At 40.7% G+C, this 27,350-nt stretch overlaps 1 protein-coding gene across 5 annotated transcripts in view; it reads right to left on the reverse strand.

Moving 5' to 3' along the window:
- Positions 1-27,350, reverse strand: part of sv2ca (synaptic vesicle glycoprotein 2Ca) — a 202,613-nt gene that overhangs the window by 32,577 nt on the left and 142,686 nt on the right. For 4 of the 5 annotated variants that reach the window (XM_043707301.1, XM_043707291.1, XM_043707310.1 and 1 more), the window contains 3 exons: positions 12,589-12,722; positions 10,901-10,990; positions 6,473-6,583 (listed from right to left, as the gene is read on the reverse strand). In XM_043707301.1, the coding sequence (XP_043563236.1) occupies positions 6,473-6,583; positions 10,901-10,990; positions 12,589-12,722 (335 nt within the window). Of the gene's footprint in view, positions 1-6,472; positions 6,584-10,900; positions 10,991-12,588; positions 12,723-13,870; positions 16,225-27,350 lie in introns of those variants that run through there. The other variant, XM_043707323.1, reaches the window with a different exon arrangement.

Below are 27,350 nucleotides of genomic sequence, written 5' to 3' on the forward strand. Positions count from 1 at the left end.
TGCGGACCCATCGCACACTTCCCCCACTCTGGACCCAATATACCCTCCCATAATGCGGACACAACACGCCCTTCACCCACTCCTACCCAACACACTCTTCACCCACTCGGGACCCAACACATCCTTCACCCACTCAGGGCCCAAAACATCCTTCACCCAGTCGGAACCCAATACACCCTTCACCCACTGCGGACCCAACACACCGTTCACCCACTCGGGACCCAACACATCCTTCACCCACTCAGGACACAATACACCGTTCACCCACTGCGGACCCAACATACTCTTCACACACTATTCCCCTGATCCATTGTCTATTCCCCCCACCAACCCTTGCTCCATACCTGACCCCTGACCTCTATCCTTCGCTCCACAGCTGACCTGCCTTCCTTCCCTCAATACCTAACCATCGTTTCTCTGCTCAGTATCTAAACCCCATCTCCCTCTCAGGACCCAAACACACCCTTCCTTCACCCCTGGATGTTGATTCCACTGTCCTGATCCCCCACATCTACAAACCTGACCCATCTAAACTTACTATAGATTAACCCCTATCGCCCTCCTCCCACTACCATACTGACCCCAAACCCCCTTCACCCACACTGGAGTTAATCTCTCTTCAGTCCCCATGACCTGACCCTCCGAGACTAACCACCACCATGTTCTCCTGCTTCCCATGCAAACATCTTCCTCCAATCCACACTGTCACCACCCTGCTAATTCCCATATACTCACCTTCCACAAACTCCACACTAACGCCCCTCTTTCCTTGTCCCCCTTTCCCTGTTCCAGACCTGATGCTGAGTCTCAACACCCCTCCTTCTCCCACTGGCCACCTGACCCCCTCCTGACCCAAAACCCACCCTCTCTCTCTTTTGCAACAATAGGTCTTCCTTTTTCTTATTTACTATTCCAATAGTTACACATTCAAAGGATAATCATTCACCATTTCTATCAGCTTCAGCAGGACTTCACCACCAAACCCATCTTCCCCTCTCCTCGACTCTCAACACTGCAGGGACACCTTGGTCCACTCCTGCATCACCGTTAACACATCCTACTCTCCCATGGCACCTTCCTATGCAGCCGTGTTACACTTGCCCATTCAACTCCTCCCTCTTCACAGTCCAATGCCCCTCAACACCCCATCCAGGTGAAGCATTAATTCACTTTTCAATCTAGTCGACTGCATTCACTGTTCACAATGTGGTCTCCCTTACATCAGTGAGTCCCGATGCAACTTGGTAATCATTTTTGCAGAACACCTCTGCTCTGTCCGAAGGAATGGCCCTGACTTCCTAGCTGCTTGCTATTTCAATAAACCACCTTGCTCTCAGGCTGACATTTCTATACTGGACTTGCTGCAATGTTCCAATGAAGCACATCGCAAGCTCAAGGAACAATATCTATACTTCACACTTTACAGCCTGGTGGTCTGAGCATTAAATTCCATAACTTCAGAAACTGACCATGATACATGTTGTTCATTTGTCTTACATTATTCTTTCCTATTCCCTACTTGCCCGACAGCCTTGTCTGGTTTGTGTCTTTTTTACTTTGCTCTCAATTGAAAGGACACATTGTCTCCATTTCACACCTTAATTTACACACATTTTACATCTGTTTCTTTTTCACTACCATTAACAGCCTCGTCGCCTTTTGCACTGAGCCCCTACACCACCTGCCCTCTTCTCAGAGTCATTCTGGACTCAAAATATTGGCTCCATTTCCCTCTCCACAGATGCTGCCCGGCCTGCTGAGTTTCTCCAGCATTCTCTATGCTTGTTTCAGGAACAAGGCAGCACCTTATGGTCTTCCAGAATTACCTGGCCCAATTCCCCATCCAGCCTAATTTTCCATGTCTGGACTGGAAATCCAAAACGCAGGCAGAAATCTATAAAGTAGGGTTCATGGAGACAGGATTCTTAAACCTGGAATGCAATCAGAGTCTCAGAGTTGTGATATTATGCTGAGTTTTTCTGTACAGTAGCTATGTTTCTAGTGGTTAATTTTTGAGGATGAGAGTGAGTAAAAACCAAATTTATAACATTTTCAAGTTTTATTTAAAGTAATGAACATGATGTAGAGCAGGAGACATCAGGATAAAACATTTGTCTTGTTTTTCAAAGAGATGCTTTGTTTCAGAATCTGCTGATATTAAGTCCTGACTCTGAAAACAGCAAGTATTCTTATTAGCTGGGTTGCATTTTCCCTCTGGCCTTGACACTCCTCTTCTGCCAGTAAAACCCCTTTTTTAAATTGTTTAAAATGCCAAAACATAAGAAGCAAGTAGTTATTTAAAACTGGGTGGTAGTTTGCCAGCAGAGATGTACAATGGTACAGTGGTGGGAAATGGTTTGTTCTACCCCTGCACCATTCTATACCACTTCCTCAAAAATAAATGCAGACCATTAGCACATTGGGTTACAAAAAACATTACAATAAGCTTCAATTGACTGCTCGGTAGTGAAGGAGACATAGAAATACATTTCAGTGCCTTAGATAATGACAGCCCATCACCAAACCTATGATTATAATAAAAAATTAAATATTTTACAGAAGATAAATAAGTGGAAAATTAACAAGCAGATTTTTTCACTTTGTCAATGACAAGTAAGAGTATCTAACTATGAAATGTAGAATATATTATTAAAATGAATCCCCTGTGTCATTACTCACAGATCGTAATTAGAACTGAATGTCTCCCTCTCTTTGTTACTGGTGTCTGCTTATCTCTCATTTTAATTGTTTCTGCTTCCCTGGTCTTGGTTTGCTTGATTTGCCCTCTCTCTCTGCTGCTAAGCTCCTTCTCACAGATTGGTGAAGGAGATCTGCTCATTAGTTCGTGATTTCAAAATGGTGGATGGGCATTTGCTTTTCACAACCACTCGCTTTCCAAATATCGGAGACCTGTGAGGTGACATTGAATTGATGCCCTGGCAGCATCACAGAACACCATCGCCTTCACTTGTTACCCTTCCTGCCAATCCCCCACCTATATCCGGACATACATTTAGTATCGAGCACCATTATCCAAATCCAGCAGAGGTGTAAAATGGTTCTTACTGGATGATCTGCCCGTTACATGAATATTTGAATTTCCCTGCAGTAATGCATAGATAACGTACAGCCAATGCACTACCATCTGTTTCTCATCCTCATACCAAAGCTGTATTTTGTCTCTCTCCCTTTCTCCCAAAGAAACATAGAAGCAGCCATAGGATATTTACGAGCTTCCTATCCCACTCCAGGTCATAGCTGATCATTTATTTCAATACTCTATTCCTGTACTATACTTACAGCCCTTAATATCATTAATTGCTATAAATTTATTGATCTCTGTTTTGAATGTATTGAATGACTGAATGTCCTCAGCCCTAAAGAATTCCAAAAATCTCCCATTCTCTAAGTGAAGCAGTTCCTCCTCATCCCAAGGCTCGTCTGTCATCCTGAGGCGGTGTCACCTGGTTTTGGACCCCACAGACAAGGGAAACATTCTCTCTGCATCGACTCTATAGCTTTGATAATTTTGAAGTTTTTATATTAGGTCGCCTCTCATTCTTCTCAACACCAGAGATGACAGGCTCAATCTTCCCAATCTCTCCTCATGGGAGAGTCCCACCATCCCAACCTTAAACGTACTCTGCACTCACTCTACAATAAGCCTGTATCCAGCAGTGCACCACTATGGTTGGGGCGAGGTTATTTGTTATTTGTTGTGGACATTAATGATTTAAGCATACATGTGGGAGGTATCAGTAAGTTCACAGATGATATGAAAATTGGCGGTGTGCTAAATAATGAGGAAACTACAGGATGATATCGATGGGCTGTCCAGTTGGGCTGAACAGTGGGAAATGGAATTTAATCCTGAAAATTATGAAGAGATACCTTTTAGTAAGACTAACAAGGCAAAGGAATACACAATGAATGGCAGGACCCTGGAATGTACAGAGGACTATAGAGACCTTAGTGGCCTCTCCATAGACCTTTGAAGGTAGCAGTACAGGTAGTTAAGTTAGTTCAGAAGACACGTGGGATACTTGCCTTTCGTAGCCAAGGCATTGAATACAAGAGAAAGGATATTATGATGTTATTCAGGCCACAGCTGGAGCACTGTCTGCAGTTCTGTCATCACATTTTAGGAAGGATGCGATTGCACCAAAGAAGGTGCAGAAGAGATTCACCAGGATGTTGTCTGGGCTATTTAGCTATGATGAGACACTAAATAGGCTGGAGCTGTTTATCTTAAAGCAAAGAAAGCTGAGGGGAGAAATCTAATTGAGGTGTACAAAGTTTTGAGGGGCAAAGACAGGGTGAATGAGAAGAACTCATCTTAGTAGAGGGGTCAATAACTGGGGGCACAGTTTTAAGGTAAGGAGCGGGAGGTTGAGAGAGGATTTGACAATTTTTTTTCACCCAGAGAGCTGTGGGCATCTGAAACTTGCTGCATAAAAGGGAACCCTCAAAGACACTTAAAAACTATTTCCACTAGGATGTGAAGGTGCCAGTGTTGGGGTGGACTAAGTTAAAAATCACACAACACCAGGTTATAGTCCAACAGGTTTATTTGAAAGCACTAGCTTTCGGAACGCTGCTCCAAACGTGCAACTCATTCTAAAAGATGAAAGACTTAACAGCAATCCAGGTTTGTTCAATACAACATTTCAGCTGCATGACACTGTAATCTTTTACTATACGTTCTGTGTCTTATGATCGTGTTCCACAGATCCAGGTGAAGGAGCAGCATTCCGAAAGCTAGCACTTCTAAATAAACCTGTTGGACTATAATCTGGAGCTGTGTGATTTTTAACTATTTCCACGATGATCACTTAAAATGCCACAGCTACAAAGCTCCCCACATTCCCACCAAATTTTGTATCATCTGCAAACTTGGAAATAATACAAATGCTCCCCACATCCAAATTATTGACACAGATTGTGAACAGCTGGGACTCAAACACTGATCCTTGCAGCACATCACTGCTCACAGCCTCCCAACCACATAATGACCCGATTATTACATTCTTTATTCTCTGCCCGGTAACCAACCCTCAATTCTTGTTAGAATTCTTGTTAATCCTGTGAATTGTGATTTTGTTCAGTAACATGTGTGGGATTTTGACAAAAACCTTCTGAAAATCCAAATATACCACATTCACTTCTTGTCTTTTATTGAATATCTGAGTACCGTCCTCAAAAGAAACTTGAACAGATTTGTCAAACATGCTTTCCACTTCACAAATCCATTTTGACTCTGCCCAATTGGACAATTATTTTCGAAATATCCAGTAATCATATCAATTCATTATAGATCCCAGTATTTCTTCCTACTATTGACATCAGTCTAATAGGTCTGTCATTCCTAATGTTTTCTCTCACCCCCTTCTCAAACAGTGGGTTACAATCTGCAGGCACCAAAGGAGAATTAAATGAATTTTGAAAGATGGTCATTGATGTACATTGGATCCTGGATAGCTGTCAATTTTCAGTCCCATTAATTTTTCCACAATCACTTCTTTACTAATTTTTTCCAGTCACACTCTCACTAGACCCTTGGGTCTTAATTATTTCAGGGACACTTCTTGTATCTTCCTCTATGAAGGCAGACACAAAAGGCAGGGTTTTATTAAACCCTGAAAATGAGCTATGGTGAGAAATCAGTGAGGCTTTTCTTAATGTTGGGAACAACAAGTTGACAGTATTTTGGATGTGGAGATGAGGTTACTGCCAGCTAGATTACTGCTGCTACTGACAAGGTGCCTATTAATGGGGATTTTTGCTTGTCATCATCCTGGATAGTGGGTGGGATGGAGGAGAAGTCAATCTGTCAGCAGGTCCTCAGTCAGTAACAACCTACAGTGGATGTCAAACCTCCACTACATGAAGAGATTGCAGCTGAGGAACCCTCAGAATGGGTCAGAGACAAAGGAGGGCCAGAACTTATCATCCCCAGTGCCATTCCCTCTAGTGATTAAGGTTCAGTGTCACTGCAGGGTGAGGATATCCTGGAACAGTGTGCCTGAACTGTTCCAGCTGCCAGTGTGGATCCTCTCACCTGAAGGGGTGGATGGTTGTCCTATCCCAATGGCTGTTAGAATGAGAGCTGCATGGAATGTAGTCTCTGTTGTGTTCCCTTGGACTGATTGGGCAGGGAGGGTGAATGGTCTGCCAAACTTATTATTAAAGAATAATGTTGTCAGGTTGGGTCCTGGTGGAACCTAATTCTGTCACAAGTTCCCAGCCCCTCATCCAGACATAAATTTTTCTACATTGCCAAACTTCGGAATGTAAGACCCCAGATATTCAACATTTAAAATTCCCATCTGTACAGAACTTCATCATGAGATGTACCTACATTCAACCCGAATTGTCTAAATTGGCAATGAAATGTTCTTTTCTGGCATATTGTAACATGCAACATTGAGGAGAAAGGTATCTTTCCAATTTATAACATAGCTACTTGACTTACACTGTACAGTTCAGTCTTGATCCGAACAAACCATCTCATATACCAAGTGCCCGTGTCTGTCTGTATTTCTATCAATTCATCAATCAGTTTTGGAGTCTTGATTCTATTGACCTGTGAAGATAAGAGTTGGCAAATTGAGTAAGATTCACCAGTGTAATTATTTGCTGAGATATGGAGGAGATGGTGTTAGATTGAGGTGGACAAAGTTAAAAATCACACAATACCAGGTTATAGTCCAACAGGTTTATTTGGAAGCACTAGCTTTCGGAGTGCTGCTTTTTCATCCAATAGTTTCTGAGGTAAATGCATTTTCAAACTTTATTTCCCCGTTACTAGAAGGCAAACGCATCACCAATAATCAGACTTAGTTTGAGGAGTTCTATTCTGATCAACTAGGACTTCTATTTTGGATATGTGAGCCAAATATTGCATCCACCCAACTTGTCCAGCCAATATGTCATGCTAATTTATTGGGAGTATTAACATTTGCAGCAGTGGGACATCTCATACCATGACCCTTGGGTTAGAATTTTCTTCCCTCATTTTTCAACTGGAAAGTATTGGCCTGACCCTGATGCCAGGATGAACTCCTTGCCAGGATCTGGTGATGCTTGTGCTGCCATCCAAGGGCAGTCTGGGAGGAGGAAGTTAATTGGGTGGTATCCCACAGGAGCCCCACTCAGTTAAACATGAAGGACAGTCTCCCGAGGCTGGAAGACCAATTGGAGGCTCTCCACCACTGAAAGATGGTCGGAGGTGGGAGCTCCTAGGATGCTGCCTGACCTGTGGCAGTTTTCCAACACCACTCTAATCTAAACTCTGGTTTCCAGCATCTGCAGTCCTCACTTTTGCCTAATATAAGTAGGAGAAAGAGAGAGCACTTCAAGAGGGACAAGGACCACAACTGTAGCCATATGGCAGTCACAGCTGGCGGATGGATCAAAATGAATAAGGCATCAATGGCTGTAACCCAGCCTGCCTGCCTGTTGCCAGTCTGTCATTCCAGTTCATTGATTGGGCTGGCTCCCAACTGGCATAAGCCAGAATGTTTGTTACAAGTTCAGGAATAGGTAATGTTAGTTCTTTTATAATTGATTTGTTTGTGGATTATTTACATAGTTAGTACATACCTCTGCAGCAGGTGGGACTTGAGCCTGAGCCTCCTGGCTCAGAGGCAGGGACTGTACTATTGCATTACAACAGCTCTTCAGAGGCATTTTTATTAGATTACTCAATTATCACACTTACTGGTGGGCAACTATAACTAATAATAAACCCAATAAATCCACTCCCCATTCCAGCATCCAACCAAGCCTCAAAGATAATTACTCAGATGTAGGACTACAGTCGTGGAATAACATAGTCCATCATTTTGGGAATGCTCTTAAAAGTAAGGTACACATATGAATACTATAATGTGTACCAAGTATTAAAGTGCTAGAATCTAGAAATATGTAGAACTTTTAAAACCCTTAAGCATCTAGTTCACACTCAAATATCTAGTCAACTGTTGATGAACAATGTGGTTAAGATGAATTCCATTTCTAATGTTTAACATAGGGTAGGTTTAATAAAACACATGAAAGGGGAAAATGAAAAATTGAATAAAATAATTAAATTTGTTTAGTGAGCAAAACTGGAATTGAAAGTTAGCCTCAATAATGGTGACCATGAGATCGTCACTGACTGTAGATAAAATTCATCTGGGTTCACTAAGATGCTCTCTGGAAGGAAATTTGCTATTCTTACTGGTCAGGCCTTAACGTAACTCCAGAGCAAAAGCAATGTGGTTGGCTCTTAGCTAAAATGGCCTATCAAGCCTCTTATTTGAAGGGCAATTAGGAATGGGCCAAAAATGCTGGCATGGTCAGTGGCACCCACATTCCATGAAAGAACTAATAAAAATACCATTAGGTCTAGCAGGATAGGCAATGTATTGCCATTGCGGCATGTGGGAGTTCCTGAACATCAATGCAATCCAGAGCAAGTACATCTACAGTAAGTGTTTGCAGCCTGAGTGGCATGGACTCAGTGTTTACGAGTTGCAAGTTGAACTGCAAATACTGTGATTCATCAGAGAGGAGAAAAAAAATTTGGACAGTTTATTCCAGGAGGTGACAATACCATTGCAGACAAAGTCTTCTGAGCTGGTCACTGGTCAGGGAAACTGGTTCAGTAAAAAATTTAAGGACAATATCAAACTTAAAAGTAAGTTATGTATCATTGCAGACAGATATCTGGTAGGTCAGAGGATTGGACAGAATATCAAAACACAGCAAAGATGTACTAAAACATTAATAAGGAGGGAAAATCAGATGATAAAATCAAGATAGCTAGAAATTTGAAAACAGATGATTAGAGTTTGTACAGAAATTTAAAAAAGAAACATGTGAAAGTGTTCTGAAGTGGGTGGGTGGGGGAAGTCACTGGACTCGAAATGTTGTCTCTTTTTTCTCTCCACAGATACTGTCAGACCTGCTGAGTTTTCCTAGCAATTTCTGTCTTTGTTTCAGCATTCAGATTTTTAGTATCCTCAGTTCTTTGTTTTATATCAAAGTGTGTTGGTCCTACAGAACTTGAGTCTGGGGAATTAATAATAGAAAATAGGGAGATAACAGATGAATCGTTTTGCATTGGTCTTCACATTAGAGAATACAAGTAACACCATAGCAATAGGTGTCAATCAGGAAATGGAAGTGAGGGAAGAATTCAAGAAAATTACAGTCACTAGGGAAGGGAGACTAAGCAAATTGTTGGACCCAAGGCATGATAAGTGCTTGTGTTCTGATGGACATTATTCAGAGTCTCAAAAGAACAGCCTAGTTGGTAGTTGGTGCATTGGTTTTCATTTATTAAAATTCTCTAGATTCAGGGAATTTTCCATTCGAATGGAGATTGGCAAATGTAAATTCTTTATTGGAAAAGGAGAAGATACAAAGCAGGAATCTACAGGTCAGTTTGCTTAGTTTTCATTGTGGAGACGATGGTAGAAGCTACTAATAAAGACGTTGTTCAAGGACATTTGGAAATGTTCAAAGTAATCAGGCTGAGGTAATATGGTTTTATGAAAGAGAGATCTTGTTTAACATTTTGTAAAGAATTCTTTGGGGAACTAACATGTACTCTGCATAAAAGAGGAACCAATGAGGTATGGTAGTTAGGGATTTCTAGAAGGTATTTGATCTACAGTGCTGTACTTTTTATTTCATTAATTTTCTAACATTTTTTCCAAGGAATTGTAGTGAAGAATCTATACCTACGTATCTTGCACTTAAGATGGCACCATAAGTGGAAACTTGTAAACTCTTCACCGTACTCATATGAGTACATGTGACAATAGAGCTAATTCAATTCAACTAAAAGTTCATGATGCAGGAATTGACTAGCTAATAAGAAGCAGAGAGTAGGTATAAACCGTTATTTTAGTTGCCAAAATGTAGCGAGCCTTGTGCTACAGAGATAAGTACTGGGGCCTCAATATTTTTAAACTTATATTGTATTATTGTATTTATATTGCATGATGTTTTTGGGGAGGTGATGATGTAACAATAATGTCACTGGATTGGATGGAATAGCAATTTATTGTCACATAAAACATACAGTGAAAAATTTTATAAGTAAACAATCCAGAGTCCCAGGCAAATGTTCTGGGAATGTGGTTTTGAATTCCCTTCATGGTGAAATTTAAATTCAATAAAAATCTGCAAAACAAGGTCAATCTAATGGCAGACACATAACCTGGTCAATTGTCATAAAAATCTAATCTGCTTCAGAAGGACCTTTTGAGAAGGAGTTTTGCCATCCCTGCCTGGTGTGGCCTCCATGTGACTTCAGACCCACAGCAATGTGGTTGACTTTTCTAAGAGCCCCCTGGACAATTTGGGATGAGCAATAAATGCTGGCCCAATCAGCAATGCCCACATCCTGTGAACAAATTAAAAAAAAATGATTCAGGTGATGGGAGAAGAGATGTGGTTGCTGATGACACAAAGATAGGTAGGAAAATAAATTGTGGAGAGGAAACTAGGAGCTACAGTTGGCTGCAGATTAAGTGAGTCAGTAAAGATCTGGCAAATGAATGTGGAAAAAGCAAAAATGTTTCTGTGGGAGTTCCATTGTTTTATTTTACCAAATGCTGCTCTCAAGGTTAATCAGATATTTTCATCATACACAGATCTTGGGTGGGACACCAATCATTCTTGCCTTCTTACTGATTTCCATCTTGTAGAACGGTATCTGTTTCTGAGGACAGGTAACCCCTGCATATCAGGTTGGGCTATAAATGCAGGAAGATCTGGAGTAAAGAAGTTTTTGCTTCTAAGGCATCCTCTCTGTCATATCATCCTACATTTCAGTCCCTCTCAAGACTCTACAATTCTCCAACCCTAGTTCATCTTTTATCCTTGAATTTTTCTCAGTGACACTTACAGTGAATACTTTTTCCGGTTGTCCCCGTGCTCTCATATTGGTGTCGTGAATTTGCTTCAGAATCATCCAGGCCTCATCATGTTTCCCCACCTACAGAAAAACATCAAGTAAATACATTCTCAGAAATATCAGTCTTGTAATCGTACTGATTACACTCATAAGATCGTTGTTGATCCAGGTCCCATAGCTTTCCTTATTAGTGCAAGGAATATGCAATTCACAGTTGGTCCAGAGTTTGTTGCCAATCCTAAATTGCCCTGGAGGAGGCAGAAGTGAACTCCTTTTAAAAATATTGCACATGATGTATGGATACCCACAGTGCTGTTAGAAAGAGAGTTCCAGGATGTTGATCCAGTGACACCAAAGATACAATGTTATATCTCCAAGTCAGGATGGTGAATAGCTTGGAACAGAACTTGCAGGTGATAGTGTTCTCATATAACTGTTGTCTGTGTTTTCTAGATGGAAGTTGTCATGGGTTTGGAATGTCCTTGGTGGATTTCTACAGTGCTTATGTAGAGAGTACACATTACTTAACTGAGTATTGGAGGGGAAGAGGATGATTAATTGTAAACGCAGTACCAATCATGCAGATTATACTTTTCTGGAAGGTGTCATGCTTCTTGAGTATTGTTGGAGCTGCACTCAGTTAGGCGAGTGGGGAGTATCCCATCAGACTCCAAATGTACCTTGTAGATGGTGGATAGCTTTGGGGGTCAGAAGATGAATCATCTGCTGAAAATTTACAACCATCTCTTCTAGCCACTATTTATCTAATGGTCCAGTTCAGTTTTTGATCAATGATAACCCCTAATATATTGATAATGAGAGATCCAAGGATGGTAATGCCATTGAATATTGAGGAAAGATGATTAAGGTCTTTCTTGTTGGCAATGGTGTGCCATGAATGTTACTTGCTATTTGTCAACCCAAGTCTAGCTGCACTTAGATATGTAGGCATGGGTTTTTAAAAAATTTCTGAGAATCCTGAATCTGACTGGGCAATGTGCAATCATCAGAGGACATCCTAATTTTTGACCTTTTGTCAGCAGGAAGGTCATTAATGAAGTTCTCAGGCCACTCAGACTACCGCCATCTTGGATCTCTCAATGGGAACGTTTTAACTCAGAGGGTAATGCATGTGTGGAATGAGGTGCCAGAGGAAGTGGTGGAGGCTGGTACAATTACAACATTTAAAAGGCACCTGGATGGGCATTTGTATAGGAAGAGGGATTAGGGCCAAGTGCTGGCAAATGGAACTAAAGTAAATTAGGATATCTGATTGGCATGGACAAGTTGGTTCGAAGGGTCTGTTTTCATGCTGTACATCTCTATGTCTCTATGTTCTGATGAATTCCTGCAGCAATGCCCTGGGCTTGGGATGATTTGTTATCATTAGGTGACTCTTGGAAAATACATGTGTTGAAAGATGAAAGGTTCAGGACTAATCATTGTTTCCTACATAATAAAGTATTTTTCTAATACTCTGAGCTCATGGACAAATAATAGCCACTATAGAGTTCTTCAAACGCGCATCGGTGCCTTTAGGAAACAAGGACAAGAAAGAAAATTTCTGAAAAATAGAAAATATTTACCTTTTCTGACTCAAATTTTTTCTGACAACAAAAAAAATTATCATGGATTGTCATTACACAGAGAAAAAAAGCCATTCATTCCAAGTACCGTACCTCCAGTAGGAACCTAGGACTTTCAGGCATGAAGGTGAGTGCGACAACAGAGGAGACACAAGGAAGAGCGCAGACAACGACAAACACCCGCCAGCTGTGGAACTGATATGCAGAGCCCATACTGAAACTCCAACCTGGAGAGGGAAAGTGCACATATTTAGAACTGTACCTGCAAATCCAAAAGCTTTGTAACTCATTCGGACAATTCTGACAGCTTGCTCTTCACAAACAATAGCAATTGTTCAAAACATTTCAGACTGATCATCTCTTGATTGGTGAAAGTTGCATGAAGAAGCTTATTTTTAAACATGTCAGAAACCTGTGTCATGTGATGTTTCTGCACATTTATCACCAGATGTTGCATTCTATTGCTGCTGGTGATGGAATTTACTGTACATTATGTTTAAATAACTTGGACTGATTGGTATCTGCATGTTAAAAATTGACACAATTTTAAGGTTTGAATTCTCTTACCTTAGAAACTCAGCAAAAGTTTATCAAAAAACTCAGAGGGACTGACAGAGCCTGAAATGATTGGCAATGGATTGTGACACATGGAGCGGAATTGGACATTCCCTTCCTGAGAGCTTTTCCCTTCCTTTCCCTTCCCTTAGCACAATTAAACTGGGATTGTGAGAACTGTTGGACAGTCTGTCTACTCTTTGACCAATTGAGATCTTGAAGTAGTCTTCATGGGTCACTAATGTCCTCAAGCTCCAACCTGTGTATTATACCTGGAGAAAGGCAGGCCCACACCAATCAGAAAACTGAATGGTTTGAATTGCACAAGGCTGCTGTTGGGCTTGGGGATGGACATTATTTGCTGCTCTGCCCTTCCCTAGGCTCATTGGATGTGTCTCCACCTCAACCCCCACCACCAATCCCATTTTACACCCTTTGGAAATTTTATGAGTACAGAAGTATAAGAGTCCACATGTCATTTTGGTCACAATTCTTCCTAATCTCATTATAGTATAACCTGCTTAGGAGAGATTGCAAAGAGTCGGCATGCTTCAGTGCCATCTTGGACATTCCCAGCAGATTTAAGAACAGCTCCTTTCCTGCTGTTACCAGGCTTATGAGCAAAGCTCTCATACATTAGAGTTGATCTTTCTATGCTTTGTGCAGCAGAGTAATTACAATTCTAGAACATTATATTCTGCATTCTGTTCTATTTCCCTGCTGCACTTAAGTAAGATATGATTTGTCTGGCTCGTGTGCAAAACAATACTTGTCACTGTATCTTGGTACATGTGACAATAATAAATCAAATCAAAAGAACCTTCTGGAGATGTGGACTTTATCTTGGCTGTTCTTGATTTACAGACAAGTTGCTGATGTGTTTCTTGTTGTCTTGTTGTCCTGATGTCTTGCAAGACTCTGCACACACTGGATATTTTTGCGGGTAACCCTTTTCCCATTGTGGAATGTGAGACTCGGACCTTTCGTTGTACGTGTAATTAAGGCAGTTCTGCACCTGCGTGCAGTCACATCCTCCCCTGCTTATCAAGAAGTGTGTTTTGCATCTTGGAGAACTTGGGTAGGCAATGGCTGAAAAAAAAATCATACTCACGGCAATACGAGAATCTTACTTCATTGTGCTACACTTCAGGATAAGTGATTTATTTGTCCAAACAATTTGCTTGGCAAGACCATTTGATGGAGGGAGATGTGTTGAGAACATTACATGGTTCATACCCCATGTGGCACACATATCCCTGTGAAGTCTGTCTACATACTGCAGCTCATTGTTCAAAAACCATTTCTTTAGCTGCACCAAATCAATTGAAAATGGCCCTCAGTGTGCCTGGCACAGATGTTCCCCAAGTGTTCTTTTCCTGACTATTGAAAATTTGGAGAAATAGTCAATGAGTAAGATAAACTTAGCTCCATTTGTGGTGAACAGATCAGTGAAGTTTTTAGACCAAAGGATTGAGGGGCAGAGACATTCTCTGTGCTGTTGTGGCTGATGTCTCAGATGTCATTCCTAAAGCTCAACATCATTGTTGATCCCTGCCCATTAGACCACATCATCTACTTGTTGTCTCTTTCACCCTCTGCCCATAATCCCTGGGTGTAGTTACGGCAATATGTCCCAGAAGAGAGCTTCAGGCATAAATGTTTTTCTTTTGAAAACTACAAGGCTCTTGAGATATCGAGCTTGTCTCTGTAAGGTCAAAAATATCAGAGGGTGTCTGGCACTTCTCTGATCATTGTCAGGCTACTCTCAGTGGTAACCTTCCACAGTACTTTCAGTTATGGGTCAGTTGCAGTTTCTGATTGAAATTGGTCATCATTATGCAGACCAAAATGCAGCAGATTAATTTTGAGAATGTCTTTCACCTTGATGCTGTCAATTGTAGATCCAATGGAACATCTGCAGCTTTATTTGGATTCGGCAATCTGCTTAGCGTATCCAAGGTATCTGTGTTGTAATGAAGACAATGTGTAACACTATTCTGTTCCCTATTACCCAGCTTGTACTTAATATGTGAATGCTGCACTTTCTGGGAGTGTCAAATTAATTGCATTTTCTTTGCTATTCAGTACTGCAAATCCTTTGAAACATCCTATGACATCAGACATGACTGAGTATAATTGTTTCAAATCCTGGATTAACACAATCTGTTCATGGTGAACAGATCAGTGGAAGTTTTGGATTGGAGGATTGCTGACATTAGACATTCTCTGAGTTGTTGTGGCTGATGCCTTGGCTGATGTTCTTGGTATCTTCTGCTGTTATGGGCACCTTCACAATTCAATAATGAAAGCACTATACTAAAATTTCATTTTTCAGGAAGTCAGACATTTGCTAACTGGTAACATCTGAATTTGTAGATGAGAATTAAGCATTCTAATTATCATGAAGCAATTTTGCATCTCTCTATTAATAACAATCTCATTTTCAAAGAAAAATGGAACCATAATTCAGTATGTTACCTCAAACACTGTCCTCTTGCATTCAAAAGTCCCCTAACTCTGGCACACAGAGTATTCATGGGCTCATCCAAACTCCTATCATTTTACAGACATTCTCCTCTACTACTTTGCCATAAATATTGGCACTTCCTCTCTTGCTCTTGATCTTTACTACTCTTTAGTCTTTCATCAGTCACCTGTCATCCATTTTTTTTTCTTTTCCTTGGCATTTATTAACTCCTCTTTGCCTTCCCAGTACTGTTTACCATTCACTTCACTGCCTTCCATTTCCCATTGAGATCTATATCCCAACTTATATCCATTGCCTCACCCATAGCTGAGGTGAGTGGCTAATACAATGGCACATCTGTTGTACTCCACTGTCATCTGAGTGTTAATGGTCAGGGGTTTTGCCTCATACCCAAGGTGTCTACTGCAGAAATGGCAATCTTGATCTTTCATGGAAGGAGTAATGCATATCTAACGTATTATCCATCAGATTTGGGAAGAATGGGACTGCAGTACCAGAAGGGAACTGACTTTTTTGATTTATACCTTGAACCCATGAAAACCTGACCAGGGCCCCAGGTATATGATTGTTAGTGTAAAATGCTGGCAATTTGATATATATTTTGACTTTCCTCTTTGTTTCTCCCTTTTATTCCTTTCTCTCTCCTAACTCCTTATTACGTGTTACCTTGACCCATTTAAGTTGACTATCACAGCCTCTTTCACTGCAAGGATTTCCATACATCACCATGAAATGGCAATTCTGGATTCAAACTGCTTTCCACCTGCCTGTGTTCTTCTCTTGTATCTCTTTTTCCTGGAATGCCAGCCCAAATCCTCAGGGAACACGGTGCTATATCAATTAAGGAAAACATTTATAAGTTACATTAATTGGAGGGTTTGAGTGAGGGGGAGAGGATGAATAGGTTGGGACTATTTTTCTGGAGCATTGGAGGCTGAGAGGCAATTTTTATAGAGGTTTATAAAATCATGAGGGGCATAGATAGGGTCAATAGTTAAAGATTTTCCCCCTGGGTGGGTGAGTCCAAAATTAGACACAAGAGATTTAAGGTGAGAGGGGAAATACTTAAAAGGGACCTGAGGGGCAACATTTTTAAGCAGAGGGTGGTTTGTATGTGGAATTAACTGCCAGAGGAAGTGGTGGAGTCTGGTATAATTACTACATTTAGAAGATATCTGGATAGTTACATGAATAGAAAGGATTTAGAGGGATATGGGCCAAATGCCGTTTAATTTCAGATATCTGTTCAGTATGAATACATTGGACTGAAGGGTTTGTTTCTATGCTGTACAGCTCTCTGACTCTACACTAAGTACCTGTGGAGGTATACCTGCAAATTATTTGATTTTTAAAAATTTTACCATTTTATAGTTATCATAGAAGTCCATATGCTCAATGTTTTGCTTATTGTTTTGCCCTGTCTCAATGAAACTATGTTTGTTTTTCATTAGTGGGAAGTGGATGGGTGTTGCTGCTTGGGTTAACATTTATTGCTTGTCCCTAACAGCAATGGAGAAGGTGGTGGTGAAATGTCTTCTTGAACCACTGCATTATAGACACAGTGGTGATGGGACTGGAATGTGCTGTGTCAGGAGCCTTGGTGAATTTCTGTAGTACATCTTATAGATGGTACACACTGCTGCTACCGAGTGTTCGAGGTGGAAAGTATGAATGTTTGTGGATGTGTGTTTGGATTGCACTGGCAGAAGAATGGTGGAGGCTGATTCCAGGGGATATTTCAGAAGAGAGCCAGACATATATTTGAAACTGAAGTTCGAGGAGTATAGAGATAGGGGTGGAAAGTGGAATGAGTTAGGTAACTCTTTCAGAATGTGATACAAACATGATAGATCAAATGGCCGCCTTCTGTATTGTAAAATCTAATGATTCAGTGTGCCTTTCAAGTGGGCTGTTTTTGTCTTCGATGGTGTCAAATGTCTTGAGTATTGTTGGAGCTACACTCAACCAGGTAAACGTGCGGTTTACTAAGTTAACTAAGACATGCCTATCTGAGCTGCACCAAATGATTGAAAGAAATAGCGATTTGTGTACTATACAAATTTATTAAATAGGTGTAGGTACTACACAATAGGCGGTATTTGCATAAGACATAGAGAAATGCAGTCTTCACCCATGATACTTGCTAATTCCAATACAGATAACCGAGTGGTGGTAAGAATGCTGGAAACATAACCTCCCTTTGCATGTGCTCATTCCAGCAATATCTACCCAATCTGGCCAAGGATTCTGAGGGTAATTATAGCAGCCTTCCTGCCACCTAAGCTGAGATTGGTTAACTCAGCTCAGGAGTTGAATGTAACCTTATGATCTTTACAGATTAGTTATGTGCTGCTTTTATCAACTTCATCATCAGGGGAGAGATATTTTTAAAATAGGCTTTGCAAAGGACAAATGTAAGAAAATGTTAATTTGTTCCATGAAAGAAAATTCCATATATTGATCTGCACAGAACAATGACACATTAACTACAAGGGCACTCAAAGGGGTTCTCTCACGATTGTCTGTCAGCCAACTCCTTGAAGCTTGGAGTCTGGTTCCACAGTGGATAGTCGGCAGAACAGCCATAAAATCAGTTCCTCACTGTTGATCAAAAGACCAACTCCAGAGTTAATTTATACTTCTATACAGGCCTGTACTTTGAATGATGTCATGAAATTCTCCAGTGCCTTTGAATCGATAATATTAGATGGTTTGAACTGTGATTGCATCACATTGAAAATCCTGAGTCCAGCTCTTTCTAGCCACTTCTGGTGACAATCCAATAATCCCTGGAACAAGCACTCATCAGGTGGGAACAGGATCAAACCTATCCTGGTCTTGGGGTTGTCTACCTCATTTAATCTGCTGCTGCAATTTTTCTTTCAATTTTAACTCACTTTGCTGACCTCTCATCCTCCTTTAACTACAATTACATCAACTAGGTAAAAACCAAGGACTGCAGATGCTGGAAACCAGATTCTAGATTAGAGTGGTGTTGGAAAAGCACAGCAGTTCAGGCAGCATCTGAGGAGCAGGGAAATCGATATTTTGGGCAAAAGCCCTTCAACAGGAAGGGCTTTTGCCCGAAACGTCAATTTCCTGCTCTTCGGGTGCTGCCTGAACTGCTGTGCTTTTCCAGCACCGCTCTAATCTAGAATATAATTAGTTCAAGTCTTTCCAATGCATATTCTACCTTGCAATAAGTCCTGATTGCTATCTCTGCCTTATTGATTCACATTGGTTTTCAGTCTCCAAGTCATATTTAAAATGATAGTTTAAAAACCTGTTTTATACTTTTTTTTCCATTGAATTCACTGGCAAAGAAAATTTGGGGGTGAAATATTGGCTGCTGATTCATTAGCACCTTTTTGTGCTACTGCAGAAGATTAATTTCACCCCATATGTTGCATAAATGTATGCAATGTATATTTGAAGAGAACAATGTCTTCTTTGATATTAATTTTTTAAAAGGTTTTTGATTTAACTAAGTAATGCATGAATATAAGTCAAACAGTACCAAACTGTAATTGCTATTTCACATTAATCAATAAAATAAAAATCAATAAACCCCCAGGGAGGAATACTTTGGGGTTTTCTTCATTCTTGGTTTCTATTATAGCGAATGCTCATGGAGTTGCATGTTGATGTAAGGTGATAGAACCACATCTGTCTGCATCAACATAATAATAAAGGCCAGGACCCAAATAGTTACTGATCTTCTCAAAGTAACTCTATTCCCAAATGAAATGAAGGCAACAATACAGGGTTAAATATCACTGTTGCATATTGCAAGTACCGCAGCATGTATATACTTGGCTAGTCATTAATCTTCAGCCTAGCCCTGAGTTCCTGCGGTGTCACAGATTGTTAAAGCCATTGGTTAGACTGTATCCAGGGAGCAATTTCCATGGACCACTGCGCAGAACAGAACTCAAGTAACCCCAGAGACTGGCTGAGCATTCCTCTCGCTCAATATCACCTTCTCACTCTACTGATTACCCAAAATGACCAAATGAATCATTGCGACAGAGAAGCCTGCAGTATGTGTGAATGCTCAGACAGATCTCAGAAAATAGCTCATTAAAGACAAACTGTGTAAATTGTAATATATGTGAGCATTTTTTCTCAATTATTTTTTCTTTCCAATTATCTGTTCTTTTTGCCTTTTTCAAAGGCATTGATTCCCACCTGAGAATATACTTCAACAGCCCCTAGTCTGGTTATTATGCACTTTGATAAGTGTGCCAGCTGGCTATCCAACTGTGAAAGCATCACAGCCAAATTTAATCCCACTCTCATTACACAATGCCAGAGGGCCCATAATCAGGACTGGGAAATCCAACTCATCATCTTTTTCCTAAGAGGGTGCTGCAGGGAATATAACATCTTTATCACTGCACTGATTACAATCAATGAAATCAGCACGTACTTTGTGGTTCAGAGTGTAAAATTTCTACCACTAAACATCAGGTCATCTGAACAAGGGAGGAAAAAGTAACATTTCAACTAAATCTAGTCTAGGACACCACAACTGGTGACATCCATGATTTCAATAATAGTTCCCAAGATGGCTGGAAGCCTAATTCGTCTGATGTTATGAAAATTAAAAATATTGAGCGAAGCAGATCCGATCAATCAAAACACAGAAGGCTAGCTCACAAAGACACCAAAGCAGTTCAGTACCATTTTCTTAAAGTTACAGAAGAATAAATGGTTATGCCTTGTGAATGAATAATAAATTAACAGAACAATTGTCCAGTAACTGGGGGGATTGCAATTCAAATCCATGACACTGCAAACTCTTTCTCCCCAGTGAAATGATGTGGTGGACAACATCATTTGATCAGGATGTACTGATGTAATTCAGTTCCCAACTTAATATTATATGTTCTAGCCTTATTTTATTAGCTTGATTTTATATTAAGAGTTTAGAAGGTGGACTCACAATTTGAGAGTCTTTGAGAGGAGAATGACAGTAGTATTGAAAAGAAGCAGAACAAACTGCTGAAGATGTCATTTGGCATGAAAGTGGGAGTGGGGGAAGAGGGGTAGAGTTGAGTGTTTGGGAATATGAAGGAGCAAGGGACTGGTTTCAGAGATAACACAAGTGAGTTTGAAGAGCGCTAGTAAGTTGGTGTTGATAAAGGAGATAGTCACCGATTCCCTTGAGATCGAGTAAAGAAAGAGTGTGAAAGATGATAAAATTGAGAAGTTGACCAAAGGTATTAATTGAGGGTTTACAGAAACACTTAGACTGAGGATTTGCTCACTTCAGAGGTTAAAGTAAGGGGGATGGGTGGGTATTGAAAGTCAACATGGGGCTAGGGAATGAGTAGAGCTGGCCACTGTTGACTTTTGGTAAAAACCCATCTGGTTCACTACTTCCCTTTAGGGAAGGCAAACTGCCATCTTTACCTGATCTAACGCACATGTCATGATAGATTATGGCAATGTGGTTGACTCCTAACTGTCTTCTGGGCAATTAGACACAGATCATAGAATCCCTACAGTGCAGATACAGGCCCTGCAGCCCAACAAGTCCACACTAATCCTCCAAAGAGTAACCCCCCCAGACCCATTTCCCTACATTTAATCTCTGAGTAATGCACCCAACATACATATCCCTGAACACTGTGAACAATTTAGTATGGCCAATTCACCTTTGGATTGTGAGAGGAAACCGGGGCACCTGGAGGAAACCCATGCAGTCATGGGGAGAATGTGCAAACTCTACACAGACAGTTGCCAGAAGCTGGAATCAAACCCAGGTCCCTGGCAGTGTGCCACCCCAACCCTGTCAGCAATAAATGTTGGCCTAGCCAGTAATATCCTCATCTTTGAAAGAATAAAAAAAAAAACTGGATGATCTGAGGATTTTATGCACCACTGAATAAAAGTTCTTTTTCATTCATGGTTGATGACTTGCGCACCTTAGATTCCCTCATCCTTTAATGTTAAAACAACCATTACTTGTAGGTTTATGAGAACAGAGTCATAGAAATGTACAGCCCTACAGGAGGCCAATCAATCCTTTGTATTAATGTTAGCCAACAAGAAAGTAGGTACAGAATCTCCTTCAATAATATCTCATCTAAAGTGAAGCAAAGAAGTATCCAATATATCCAAATCTAATGTAAAGGTATTGCTGAATTCAGCTCAAAATGATAATGATATTAAAAGGTTGCAATTTGTCAGAAAACCAGCAAAGATACATCTCCAGTACAGTGTTTACCAAATTGTGCACAAACAGCACTCTGTGAAATTCAGCACTGGAGAACAGTGATACAGTCTTAGGGCACAAAGGGTTAACATTTCAGACGATCCCCAGAAAATCTCATTACATGGATTATGATACATAATTGACTCCACTGCAAGGCTAACTGAGCCAGCAGCCCTTGAGATTTATGCTGACACATAACTGCTGCAAGAGTCCTTGATGTGATGCATAGTAGCCTGCACACAAAAATGTTTGAATTATCTTTGTACGCCCACACTGAGAAAAACTGTGGATATGACAGAGTCCCACAACATGCAGCACCAATCACACTGATGAAGGTGCCAGGCTGAGGGCAAGCATCAATGGCAAGTCTTCAAGATTTATTCTTCACAGAGTGGTGGAGGTTATTGATCAATAGAACTCAATTAGCTTAGATATTTTTTCTGGAACAAAGGTTATAGAGAGACCAGCAGTTCAGGCAGCCTGTGATAACCGTTTTACTCAAAGCCCAGTCTATGAAAGCATTACTAGCGTTCATTTTAATCAGTAGTAGACACAAACAATTATATTTTAAATGGGAAAATATTTTCCTGAACATTTGGAATTGAGGTAGACTTTGTCTTGATTCATTAATTCTCCTGCCTCGAGAGATTGTGTGTGTGAGAGAGAGAGAGAGAGAGAGAGAGAGAGAGTGTGTATGTGAGAGAGAGAGAGAGAGGCAGAAAGACAGAGAGGTCAGTGGTGAGAGGAGAAATGGGTTTTTTTGTTTTAAAATTATGTTGAACTCCCAGGGGAGCATAAACGTTAAATTAAATTCCTCAGTAGACTCCAATTAAACACGACAAACTGTTGCAAAAATATTTTAGTAGGTTCAGCTGGGAGTAGGGAAACTGCATACTGCACATATACAAATCTTCCAACTGACTGCTTGAGCCTGAAGCCTTCAGTATTTCCCATCAAAAGGAAAATTATCTGGGTAAACACAAGGAACCATGTCTGCAACTCAAATACAAGGAACTGTGCCTGTTATTTTTCAAAGGTATCTTTTTGTCCTTTGAATTGCTGCCACTGTTTCAAATCCCCATGGCGTTGTAGTGATCCTGCCTTGGCCAAGTGTGACATTGCTAATCCAGTTTGTTCTGTGTGCTTCCCAGAAATCCTGTAACAATTTTCAGCATAGATAAATACGCTGAACGTTTGGCAGATGGCATGCAGAATAGCATGCTAGGACTGCATTATTCTCTCTCAGGACAGGCAACATTGGCTTTCAAACAGCAAAGTAGAGAATAAAAGAAAAAGAAACTTTAAAAAACATAAGGGTAAACAAAGATTATTTGGTTTATGAAACTCATTCATTCCACAATTGTTTAGCCCATTGTGAACTTAATCTGCTGGAAATTCTCCAAACTCCCTGGGATCTGAAAGCAAAATATCAACAACAATTGGGAAGGACAAAAACTGTTGGCTAGCCAGTGACAGCTACAGCCCATGAATGAATATTGAAAAACTACTGTATACAGTCATATATTATGCTGTCATGATCATGGATCAGAATCCGAAAATAAATTTAAGCTCTTAATTCCAAAATATGTTTTTTTTTTTAGCTGGACTGCAATAAAGATGAGAATTGTAAATGAGAAAGAAAATTCCATGTTGTCTTAATGGGATGTAACATCTAAAACATCAAAGAAATTTTATACAAACTGGACTGTGATCTCGTGACTGCAAAGAGAACAAGGTAATGACAATCCCCTGATCAACAACAAACCACTGCTATGTGGATAATCTCTCAAACTGCAGATACATTTTGCACTTTTTCCGTAAGGAGTACATAAAGTTGGGTCAAAGAGGCTGTTTCAACCCTACTGGAGTGGGCTAGTGGGATTCAAAACTCATGTGTACCAGGTTGGGTTCAAGTATTAGTGTATTTTGAAGGTCACAGTTAAAGAATTATCCTCCAGTTATTCTGCATTGCAGGTAAAGATCCTTTCTATCTCTGAGTGCTAGACATCAGTTAAAAAGGAAGCAGAACAATAAATGATTCTCTCTCACCCTGAATACAGCAATTCAATCATAGTCAGAAAGAATCAGAACTACAGAATCTCAACTAATCTTGGAAGCGAAGCATTATGAAACTAAATGTTCATCTACCAATATCAGTTCTACGAGTAACCTCCACTACTAACCTTAATCTCCACTTTAACTAATTTGCCTTCACAAAGAAGTCAGAGATTGATCCGTAAATCTGTTTTGTTTAACTTTTTGTATTGACCTCATCTTTAATCTGTGTGTATTTGAATTAAAATTTCCTCTGGCACATGATTAGTAAATTCACATTTTTTGATAATTCAGGAAAGCATGGTGAAATTGATTCCTATTAAAACATAAATGCATTTGGGTTTGGGAGAAAGGTATCTACAAGAAAATGGATCCTTTGTAAATTAACCTCATTTTAACTAACTGTGGAGGTGGGTGAATAAAGATGGGAGCCAGGTCATTCCTCGTAGCCAGGAGCCTAACAGTTAGGGTATCTTGATTGGAACCATAATGAACTAGGAAACCAGGATGAGGTCTGGTCCTAACACTGATTTGAAAGTAGCAAAATATCACAACATACTTTACAAGTGAGCTATCAAACAAAAATTTCATTCTGAGTTACATAAAGAAGATATTCAGCCAGATGATCAAAAGTTTGGTCAAAGGAGCAGGAGCAGCAACTTACACAGAGGAGAGAGAGAGAGTTAGATAAATTTAGGGAGAGATTCCAGAGCATAGGATATTGGTAACTTAGGGTGTAGGTTTGCTCGCTGAGCTGTAGGTTCGATATCCAGACGTTTCATTACCTGGCTAGGTAACATCATCAGTGGCAACCTCCAAGTGAAGTAAAGCTGTTGTCTCCTGCTTTCTATTTATATGTTTGTCCTGGATGGGGTTCCTGGGGTTTATGGTGATGTTATTTCCTGTTCGTTTTCTGAGGGGTTGATAGATGGTATCTAGATCTATGTGTTTGTTTATGGCGTTGTCGTTGGAGTGCCAGGCCTCTAGGAATTCTCTGCATGTCTTTGCTTAGCCTGTCCCAGGATAGATGTGTTGTCCCAGTCGAAATGGTGGGTTTTTTTGGTAACTGGAAAATATGCCACTAATGGTGGTGAGGCAGTGGTCTAGTGGTATTATCGCTATGGTGTTAATCCAAAGACCCAGGTAAAGTTCTGGGGACCTAGGCTCAAATCCTGCCATGGCAGATGTGAATACAATAAAAAAAATCTGGAATTACCAGTCTATTGATGACTATGAATCCATTGTCAATTTTGGAAAAACCCATCTGATTCACTAATGCAGTCAAGTGAAGGAAACTGCTGTCCTCTGGCCTATATGCAACTTAAGGTTGACCATTAACTGCCTTGTGAGCAATAAATGCTGACCTAACCAACAATGGTGAAATCCTATGGATGATTAAAAAATATAATGGTTGAACAATCAAAATCAGGGATATGAATTGATAAGTGCTGATATGACAGAAGCTTGTAGAACTGAGAGAGATGGTAGTAATAGGGAGCGATGAAATCATAGAGAGATTTGAAAAGAGTGCGAATTTTAAAATTGGCATGTCCTTGACCCAGAATCTATTTATGTTTGCAAGAACAGGTAAATTATAAGGGACCAAGACTTAGTAGATGTTAAGTCACAGGCGGGTAAGGTTTGGAGGACGTCTAGCAATAGGAAACCAGAATCCATCCAGGATTCCATTGGAAGAATTCGGTCCAGAGATAGCCAAGGCATAATTACGGTTTCAGCAGCAGATGAGTTTTCACCTAATTTTGCGACTTTTTTTATCTTTCATTTACATGGCATTGCCTTTCTCCCACCAATTCAAGAACATGTATTTCATGCAGTAATTTCCTTTCCAGCTCCCTCAAACTGTAGATTGCCTATAGTGGGTGCACAGTGAAGGCTGTGTTATTCTGAAGAGAGGGCACCCAAGATGGAGGCAGATGGGACCGGCAGCTAATTCTCCACCTGCATTTCATGGAGTAATTTCCTTCTCAGCACAACTAGTTGGATCTGTCTGGGAGTGACCATCAAACAGCAGTAAGTATTTGCCTATTGATGTGCTTCCAAGTGACTGCTGCATTGAATTGCATGGTACTCCATCACTCCTGTCTGCTCTCGTCTCCTCTGAACAAGTGATCTGCGACACTGAGGGGTTCGCTGTGTGTCACTGGCAAAACATAATAGCTTTTCAAACATGTCTGCTAATTGTTTCAGTAATTACATTAAATGGATAATCCTGCTGCTGCCAAGCACTGTGAATATGCACCAGGAAAAGTCGTCAAAGGTTCATCTGTCTCCACATCTTTTACATATGAGGTTGAGGTGGTAAATATCACAGACTGTTCAACTACAGAGAACTGAACTCAGTCCCACATCGACCCACATCCACACACAATATGCATGGCAAACATACCTGGCACAAACACTAGCCTTCCACCAACACTCTCATTCGTTTGGCCGAACTGGTCTCACCCTTAACAATTTCTCCTTTGAATCCTCCCACTTCCTCCAGACCAAAGGGGTAGCCATGGGCACAGTATGGGCCCCAGCTATGCCTGTCTCTTTGTTGGCTACGTAGAGCAGTTGATCTTCAGTAATTACACCGGCACTACTCCCCACCTCTTCCTCTGCTACATTGATGACTGCATTGGTGCCACCTCGTGCTCCCGCGAGGAGGTTGAGCAATTCATCAACTTCACCAACACATTCCACCCTGACCTTAAATTTACCTGGACCATCTCTGAGACGTCCCTCCCCTTCCTGGACCTCTCCATCTCCATTAATGATGACCGACTTGACGCTGACATTTTTTTACAAACCCACCGATTCCCACAGCTACCTGGATTACACCTCTTCCCACCCTACCTCTTGCAAAAATGCCATCCCGTATTCCCAATTCCTCCGCCTCTGCCGGATATGCTCCCAGGAGGACCAGTTCCACCACAGAACACACCAGATGGCCTCCTTCTTTAGAGACCTCAATTTCCCTTCCCACGTGGTCAAAGATGCCCTCCAACACATCTCGTCTACATCCCGCACCTCCGCCCTCAGACCCCACCTCTCCAACCGTAACAAGGACAGAACGCCCCTGGTGCTCACCTTCCACCCTACCAACCTTCGCATAAGGTTGTAGGCAAGGTGTTATAAAGAGATAGAATTTATAATCATCTGGAAAGGAATAATTTGAATAGGGATAGTCAACACAGTTTTGTGAAGGGTAGGTCTGGCTTCACTAACCTTATTGAGTTCTTTGAGAAGGTGACAAAACAGGTAGATGAGTGTAAAGCAGTTGCTGTGGTATATATGGACTTCAGTAAGACATTTGATAAGGTTCCATACAATAGGCTATTGCACAAAATATGAAGCTTCGGGATTGAAGGTGATTTAGTGTTTTGGATCAGAAGTTGGCTAGCTGAAAGAAAAGTGAGGGTAGTAGTTGATGGCAAAGTTTCTTCATGGAGTGCCGTCACTAGCGGTGTTCCGCAAGGATCTGTTTTGGGACCATTGGTGTTTGTCATTTTTATAAATGACCTGGAAGAGGGG

Source organism: Chiloscyllium plagiosum, chromosome 2, assembly GCF_004010195.1.
Source record: "Chiloscyllium plagiosum isolate BGI_BamShark_2017 chromosome 2, ASM401019v2, whole genome shotgun sequence".
NCBI lineage: Eukaryota > Metazoa > Chordata > Chondrichthyes > Orectolobiformes > Hemiscylliidae > Chiloscyllium > Chiloscyllium plagiosum.